The sequence below is a fragment of the Ursus arctos genome, unplaced genomic scaffold (assembly GCF_023065955.2).
Source record: "Ursus arctos isolate Adak ecotype North America unplaced genomic scaffold, UrsArc2.0 scaffold_18, whole genome shotgun sequence".
Lineage (NCBI taxonomy): Eukaryota > Metazoa > Chordata > Mammalia > Carnivora > Ursidae > Ursus > Ursus arctos.
In genome coordinates, this window is record NW_026622852.1 from 44,375,098 (window position 1) to 44,384,110 (window position 9,013).

At 54.3% G+C, this 9,013-nt stretch overlaps 1 protein-coding gene across 3 annotated transcripts in view; it reads right to left on the reverse strand.

The window, feature by feature from the left end:
- Window positions 1-8,354, reverse strand: part of ASTN2 (astrotactin 2) — an 844,134-nt gene extending 835,780 nt beyond the window's left edge. For all 3 annotated transcript variants that reach the window (XM_044389549.3, XM_026513856.4, XM_026513855.4), the window contains exon 1: window positions 7,922-8,354. In XM_044389549.3, coding sequence (XP_044245484.1) covers window positions 7,922-8,354 — 433 coding nt within the window. The remainder of the gene's footprint in view (window positions 1-7,921) is intronic.
- Between the last annotated feature and the right edge of the window lie 659 nt (window positions 8,355-9,013).

The window sequence follows — 9,013 nt, forward strand, 5'->3', positions numbered from 1 at the left end:
TGCTTCCATCTTTGCTTCTGTACAGAGAAGTCTAAGTAAGTCTTTTCAAGCATAACTCAGATGTTGATACTCTTTTGCTTAAAATCCTGCCGGGCTCTCCACTTCATTCACAGTGAAAGCAAAACCCCCAACAGTGGTCTGTATGGCCCTGGGTGCCTCCCCACGTCCTCTCCTGTCCTGTCCTGCCTCCCCCTGCTCACTCCACTGTGGATGCACTGGCCTTCTTGCCAGGCCTTGGGCATTCCAGGAGTGCTCCAGAGTGGTTCTCTGTCTGGAATGCCTTTCTCCTATCTATCTGCTTGGCTAACTCCTTCATTACCTGCAAGTCTTGGATCTACTCCTACATTCTCAATAAGCTCCTCTCACTCCTCTCTATTTAATATGAAAACCCATCTCCTCATTTCCAAAATTTCCCTTGTATTTAATTTTCTTTTGTTCATAGTATTTATCATGTCCTCACATACTACATAATTTTCTTATTTATTATGTGCCTTGTTATCATCCCCTGCTCACCACCCACCCACCCACACACTCACTTCTATATATGAGCTCTCTGAATACAGGAATCTCTGTCTTTTGTTCTCTGCTAAGCACCTGGGACAGTGCTTAGCATATTGTAGGTGCTCAGTTAAGAGGCCAGTCATTGTTAGAGTCCTCTTTTACACTGATACTAAACCCCAAGGCTCAAGTGTGCAACTCCAGTGGGAGGTCGGGAGAGGCTGCAAAGATAAGGTGATATTTAAATTCAGTCTTCAGGGGCACCTGGGTGGCTCAGTCGGGGAAGCGTCTGATCCTGAGGTCCTGGGGTCGGGCTCCCAGCTCAGCGGGAAGTCTTCTTCTCCCTCTATCACTGCCCCTCCCCACTGCTCTTTCTCTCTGTCTCTCAAATAAATAAAATCTTTAAAAAAATAAAAAAATAAATTCAGTCTTGAAAGGTAAGACGGAATTTTCCTGGGGCGTGGAGGGGCAAAGTTACCAAACAAGAAGGGAAGGTTCTTACCATAGGGCACTCCGGGCAGAGTCTGATCGTGGACCTTGGACCACAATAAGAAGCTTGAACTCCATGCTAAGAACTGTGAGGAACCAGTGAGGTACTTTAGGAGAGAACAGCCAAGATCAGATCTGAGCTTTTAATGAAATCACTCTGTCTGCAAGTACAGATGGTAGATTAGACCGGGTAAGAGTGGAGGCGAACAGACCATTGAGTTGACTGCTAAAATTGTAGTGGAGAGAAGCGTTGAGGTCTGAGCCTGCCAGGGGCTATGGCGATCCCCTGCAGGTGAAAACCTGGACAGTGCACACCCTACAGCAGCCTCGTCGATGTTCGACTCACCGACTGGGCTGCCGGCGTGTTCTAGCACTTCAGCGGGGAAGCTACAAATGTCTCAGGCCTGAGTCTTTGTGTTGTGTAGTCACCACCCATCCCCCTTCCAATCCAAAGGGAAGTCTTTACGGGGGCTGTCATCCAGGAGAGCCGCAGACAACAGCAAAGAGCCGGAGAAACCCGAGCGCTAGCAATGGAGAGTAGAGGTTGCCCTGCCAAGCACTGCCGCCTGCCTCCTTCCAGGGCAGGAAGGCTGCGAGCTCTGCTGGAAGGGAGAGAAACCAGCCCTGTCGCTCGCTCGCTCACTATAGCTAATCTTCTGTTGCCACTAGCTGGTCAGTGAGAGAACTTGGGGAAGCATGAGCTCTGTTAAAGAAGCCTGCCCGCAATGCTGCTCCACCTTAAGGTTAAATCCGACTTTCCTTCCTTTCCTGGAAAAGAGCAGGCTTCTTCTGCTCACCCCCAAAAGCAGCTGGAGTAAAAAGCAATGAGGCTTCCTCCTCCCCCAGAACAAAAACCTATCAGCTCCGGTTCTCGGGAGAGACTGGAGCCAACCAGCTGGGTACTTGGGCAGGAGAACAAATTCAGTTTCCCTGGGGATATTTTTCTCCATAGATTTTTGGTTTGGGGGGGGTTTTGGTTTGGTTTTGTTGTTGGGAGAGGAAAGAGTGGAGCACTCGATGATGTTCAGCCTGGTTTCAGACCCTGGGGTGGGTTTAAACCCAGAGCCACGTGTTCAAAGTCCAGGGTAATGGAAAGAAGCACAGAGTGGGACCCAAGACCACTGGGTCCAAGTTTGAACTGCTGGCCCTCAAGTACGTTTCTTCCCCAGTCTGGGCCCCCATGTTACCATATAAAATACTGTGTGCTCTGAGATGCTGTGATGCTGTGAGCACGAATGGTCGTAGTCAAAGTTCTTCACCCAAAGAAGTCACTGTCACTCCCCATCCTTCTCTCTGCGATGCACACGTGTCCACACCATCCTGTGGCAGTCAGGGCCAAATTTACAGCAAAGCAAGGAGGTGAGAAGCAGGAGCGTTTGCTTGCCAGAGGCCATTTCAAACCTGCCAAACTTGCTGTAAATTAAAATTATAGAACGCTCTTACAGCCTGAGGGCCCAGTTCAGGAAAACAACCAAGCTGTGGGTCACACCAAAGCCTGCAGAGCCCTGCTATCTCAGTGGGTGTCACTGACCCCCCGAAACAGCAAATCTGGCTAGCCTTGACCGAACGAGCCTCTGTAACACGGCCGAAAGAAATCCACCTCGCTCCCTGCCCCACTGCCCTCTCAGCAACTTGGTACTTTCCGAGGGCAGACAATACATCTCTATCTGCCCTGATTATTAAATATATTTTATCAGGTTTGAGCTGGCAAGAGGCTGGGGTCGAGTGAGGGAAGTGAGTGGAAAGAGTTAGAAGACTCAGATCAGAGACCACTGAACACCCCCTCGACTGGGACCCTTATTTACAATACCCCCAAAACCTGGACCATCACAGCAGGATGGGACCTCAAAGTCTAAGTGCCACTCAAATACTTTATTTAGTGATAAGGGACCTGGTGCCCAACTGAGAAAATAACATATATATTTTTTAAACCTAGCTTTGTTTGAAGATATCAAATTCTCCCTCTTATCCACCCCACAATCTCTCTTTCTCTCTCTCTGGCCCATACAGAAAAGAACACTGGAATTGGTTTTAATGAATATTCTGTGGTCAGAAATCCCTACAGAAGACCCAGATTACTACTATCTGTATCTGGTTGTTTTTTGTTTCTCCCTGTTAATCATTGGCATCAACCTTCAAAATCAAATCAGAAACCAAAAAGGGCAAATAGCCTCACTGTCTCCCAGGGCTTGGGTTCTGTCTCCAAATGCCTGCCGGGGCGCTGTGTAGTCTCTACTGGAAGGCTTCGCGAATCCTATAATCATTAGGGGTCAGGATGCGGAGTTCTGCACAGCTCCCTGGGAACCATCCCCCTGTGGGGGCTGAACTCCATCCCCACGCATTTGCCCCTTTTGAATCAGACAGAAAAAAGCACATTCCTCATTCCCTGCTGACATGTGAAGGCAGCTCTTCCTACCCTTTCTGAACTGTCCTTTGTAGGCTACACTCCCTACTTCTAGCAACCCTTCTGATTTGGTGCCTGAACCCTCATTCCTTCCAAGAGGTTTTTCTCTTTTGCGCTCTTTGTTTGTATCTTAAGGAATCTTTGCAGACCAGATCTCCCCATTCAGGTACATTTAGACATACTACTGCATGGGCTTTCCTTCTTTGCGTGCCCTCCCCCAAATACAGAGCACACTCCTCAGCTGTGGGTTATATATGCCAAGGCAACTTAGAAAGAAAAGGTGACAATGAGTGCTTACTCCATTTTATCTCTTTTTCTCCCTTTTGCTGAATCAAGGCTGGTGGTAAACAGTCCAGCCCGGCCACTGTCAAGTGCAGGAAGAAGGATGCCATTTCCCTACCTGTGGGCATGAAAGCTAAATCCACAAGCAGACTCCAGGGCTGCCTGGGGGCAAATGAGGACTGAGTGATGTGCAGGTTCCCCTCTGAAGCCCTGTACCGGCAGCTGCTCCTGTGCAAATTCTTTCTTTTCAATCAGTCCTTCCCAACACCCTGTGTTACCAGCAAAAGAAAGGAGACAGTGAGAAACAAGAGGAGCGAGTCAGAGTAACAGAGTGCATCAGGGCACTTCGAGTTCATAGAATCTCTACACTGAAGGATTATTTTAGGGCTTCTCTACCCACTCATATTACAGCACAAAGAACTGAAGCTCTGGAGATAAATGACTTGTTCAAGGTCACAGTGGGCCACAGCTGAGATTTCCAGATCCAAACCAACACTAAGTTCCCAAGCTGCATTGGAGTTCCGACCTCTCTTCCACCGTATCCTAAGGCATCAATTTTTTTTTTTCCTTTCTGGAAGTTTCCCCAGGCTTCTCTGAATCTACAGACATGTGTTCCCTCCCTGATGTTACAGAATGTGTAATCTCCATCACTCATTGGCACCATGACATAAAATGCCCCCTGATATCCCATGAGTCATGGAACTTTGTGCTGGCAGGGTCATCGAAGGTCATAACTTACTTTCAAACTCTCATATGTTAGCACCCGAGTGTAGCTGCTATTCCTTTGGAGAAATGTTCTTGCCATGTTAATGACTAGTGTATTTCTCTCCAGGACCCCGCACCATGCCCTACATAAATGTAACCATATGTAGGCCAATGCATATTTGCCAATACGCAACTACCAAGAACGTAGCTATCTGGTAGAACAAGATTCCAGCACCAGGTCTGCCTTTTCCCCACAGTGTGACCTTGGACTAGGCACCTGACCTCTCCAAAAATGCTTCCTTAATCTGTAAAATGGGAATAGCAGAAATGCCTACTTCATATATTTTATGTGAATTAATAATAAAAGGCAACAGTAAACCTCTTAGCACCTCATTAAAGATACAATAACTATTTGTTATCCCTTGTTCACTTCCAAGGAAATTCACTTTGTCAGTGCCATTGACTTATAATGAGATTCTAAAGAAGCCCAGACACCGAAACCTGGGGGAAAGTTCAGCTCTGGGGTAAACGTCCACCTACATAAAGCAGGTTGGAACACAATAGGAGAGGAGAACTATGAACAGACATTATCAATAATAGAGCCAATAACTCAAATAAGAGAGGCAGAATGGAGGGAGACAGGGCCAGGTATGCGGGTGACCTTGGTGAATGGAGATGGTAGGCAATGTGGGCAAAATAACCTTGAAGTCCTCCAACTAGACTGACAATAAAATGGGGATTGTATCTTTTATTTTTTTATTCACCCCCCTCTTTCATGCCAGGAACATTTTTCAACCACCAACTCGAGTCCACCACCCAAGCATAGCCCGAGGGCTTTGGCAGACACTATCACCCCCTAGTGGTGGCTCCACACACCCCACTAGTGGCAGGATTTGGCATTTACTCACTGCATAGGCAACCCTGGTGCGTGCCATCTCCAAATCCCTTGAACTGGCCAGGAAGTAGTAGTGAAAGAGTCGCTCAACACACGGGAGACAAACACTAGGCAAGGCTGTTGAAAAGGTCTGGGGATGAAATGATGGGATGGAGCTACCCTGGTACCCTGGGAATGGTAAGGCCATAAAGGACTCATAGTACCCCCGCCCCCAGCCCCGTCCCCACACACACACACCGGCCCTCGGCCCTCGTTTGCAGCCAGCCTGGCCCTCCCAGAGCTCATTGTGCACTCCATGTTTACGTGCAAACAGTGGAAGACCAACACAAATAAAAAACCCACGTCTCCCTACACAGCTCCTGCTACACTCGGCCATCTGGTGACTACCTCGCTAGCCAAATCCCTGGAGGGAGCGCCTTGAGCTGCCAGTCCAGGGCGCTGGGGGGAAAAGAAGGAGGCGGGATACAATTCCCTACACACTTCCAAAGGGCTCAGAGCTGCCAAGGGGGACAGCAACCCCCCACTCCTCAGCAGGCAGTCCCCAGCCACCAGGCTCAGCTGCTGTGCGTCAGAGAAGGCGGAAGGCTCCAAGTGGAGGGCACCAGGGGACTGACTCTCCAGCCGAAGCAGGGGTCCCAGGGGATTCAAGACTTCCAGCTCCTCGCTCAGCTCCCCACTCAGCTTCAGGCGACTCCTACAGCTAACTGGGCCGGTCCTCCACATCCTCGTGGAATTTGAATGCTCTGGGGGGGTCCTTGCTCCCAAGTTCTGCCATACCCAAGAATGTCCCCCTTTACGCCCTATTTGAACAGCCCTTTAGGAAGAGGCCCACTCCTGACCACTCAGGGCACCCTGGAGTGAAGAGATCACGAGGGTGGAAGAGGAAGGGTGGAATTGGAAGTGGTGCTGAACGGAACCCTCCGTGGCTCCAGAAGGACCCTTCCCTTCAAGGAGGTGGTAGGAGTTAGCCCTAAGCCCAAGGTTAGCCTTTCGCCCTAAGGAACCCCATCTCCACCTCATCCCCTTCCCTGGAAATGGGCGGGCCCACAGGTGCACGTGGGAAGAGCTAGTGGTTGTGTGTGTGTGTGTGTGTGTGTGTGTGTGCATGTGTGTGTCCGTGTGTGTGTGTGCGCGCGCGCTTGGGAGTGTGTGTGTGTCACACGCTAGACGCGCCGCCGCGGGAAGTCCCCAGGGAACCTGCAAGGCGCTCCCCGCCGCGCCTCCCGGAAAGCTCAGCTGGCTCAGGTTACAGCCAGCTGGGGAGAGCCTAGGGGCCAGAAACCCGACGCTCAAGCAGCGACCACGAGCGGGCCTGGCACTCCCTCAAATCTCCAGAGGAGGCCAGCGTGAAAGGGAAGGGGGGCGAGGGTCACAAAAATGCATTTAAAAATATTATGGCTCCCAGGAGAGAGGCTTCTAGTCTACTGATTAGTCTTTGGGGCTTCTCAGGCAAGCAAAGAGTTAACCTCGGAGGTTCAAGCCGGGATCCCGAAGGCGCTTCACCCGCGAGATGCCAGAGCCGAGCCGGATCCCGAGAAGGCACGGATCCGGGGAAGAAGAGCTCGGGAGTCTCCGCGCGAGCCCCCGGCGCCTTCCAGGAGCTGTTGTTGGCCAGACTCCGACAACCAATCGCGCCCCGCGCCCCCAAAAGGGGAGGAGAGCGAGCGATTCGCGAGCGCGGGAGAGCTAAGGGGGAACATTTTTGTAAACGCTCTCCGAGATAATTAAGCTATCAATTACCCGGGTGGGAAATCAGCCGCGCTTCCTACAGCTCCTCGCAAGGGCCGACTCCTCCGGGATTGGCGCTGGGAACCAGCAGGCAGCAAGCTGCTGGCGAACTTTCCGATTAACTTTTCCATTTGAGCCCCCACCCCCACCCCCACCCTTTCCCTCTTCCCTTCCGTTTTATCGCCTTTAAGTTATTATTATTAGCCGAGTGGGCTGCGAGGACAAACCTGCTCTCCCCTGGGAAGGGGATAGAAATGCGACTGCGATAGGGTGGGGGGAGAATCAGAGAATCTGGAAGTGGAGACCTCGGGCTCAGAAGCCCACTCCTCAGAAATCACTCAATCCCCATTTCACAGATAGCCAAAACTGAGGCCCAGAGAGGGAAAGCGACTTGGCCAAGGTCACGCAACCCACACGGAGACCGAGTTTATGCGGGTTGGTGATGCCACACGGAGCTTCTCTGCTCCGATTCTTCAGAAAATATTGGGAAGAGCGGAGCCTCCAACTCCGAGGCGAGAGTGAGGGGGCGGGAACCGCGGGCGGCCGGTGACAGTGCCCGGAAGAGCAGCGGGCGGCTGGACCACCCGGGTCCCCAGCTCGAGCACACTCAGCCATCTGGGTTTTCCGGCGTCCGGGGATGGATCACGGCAGAGCTCAACGCCTAGTCTGAGAGACGGGGGGACAGGTCCCCACTGCGGGAGTGTTGGCACGCCCCCGAGCTCCCGCCGAGCGCTCTTGGGGACCTCCTGCCCATACTGCTTTACAACCACCTGTACGCCCTCCGGGCCCCTCGGGTGCCCTCTCCCAACCCCGCTCAGGGCAGCCCGGGGCGGGGATCCCCAGGGCGCCCCCACCCGTCCGGCTTCACTTAGGGGCTCCCGGCTCCTTGGGATCGCGCGTGTGCCGGCGCCCAGCCTTACCCAGGGTGAAGAAGGGCAGCTCGGTGTTGTCCAGGTCGTCTTGCACCGCGATGCGCCCCGGCAGCTCGTTACGCACAAAGAGCAGGAGGCGCGACTCCGCGGCGGTGCCCGCGGAGCCGGCTGAGCCCGAGGACGCGGCGGCGGCGGCTCCGGCCCCGGTCCCAGTCCCGGCCCCGGCGCGGGCGCCGCTCCAGCCGATGTCGCTCTCCCGCAGGGCGGGCAGCGTGGACACCGTGACGGTCTTGAGCCGGCATGGGCTGTCGGGCTCCCGCGAGGCGGCGGCAGTGGCGCCGGCCAGCAACGGCCGCGGCGGCAGCAGGAACAGGAACAGCAGCAGCAGCGGCGGCGGCGGCGCCGGGTGGAAGCCGAGCCTCAGCCGCCCCCGGAGCCCCGAGCTGGGGCCGGGGCTGAGCCGGGCGCCGGCGGCGGCCATGGCGGGAGGGGCTGCGGTGCTGCGAGCGGCGGCGGCGGCGGTGAAGGAGGAGGAAGGAGAGGAAGCGGCGGCGGCGGCGGCGGACGCCCGAGCTAACCAGGACGCCGGAGCTAAGGAGCCGTGGGAGCCGCTCGCCAGCAGCCCCCAGCTCCCGGCTCCGCCTCCCGAACGGCCCTGGACCGCCCCCCCGCGCCGCCTCCCCGGGCCCCGCCGCCCGCCCCCCTCCCTGGTTCCCCCCCTCAGACCCCGGGCGTTCCGGAGGCTCCGCCCGGCCGCGTGCAAATCCCAGTCGCCCCCTCTCCTTTCCCAGGATCCCCCAATGCCACCCTCACAATGTTCTGTAGCCACACCACCCCTCTCCAAATTCTTAAGACTTAAGGACCCCTCGCGCCTCCTCTAATTCCTCCAGGCTCAACCCAGCTCGCCCCGCTCCACTCCACCCCTGGCTCAACCCTCTGGCTGCACCTGGGGGCACGCCTTCGCCCTTCCTGGCTCCAAGCCCCGCCCTCCTGGGGGTGGGGGCGCCTCTTGGTGGCCAAGACTTAACTTTGTCTCCCCACAAACCCAATAGCAAGTCCTGTACCCTTTTCTCGTCCCTGAATAATTCCTTATAATCTCAGAGCCCCCTCCCCACCCGCTTGCCCACAACACACACCTAT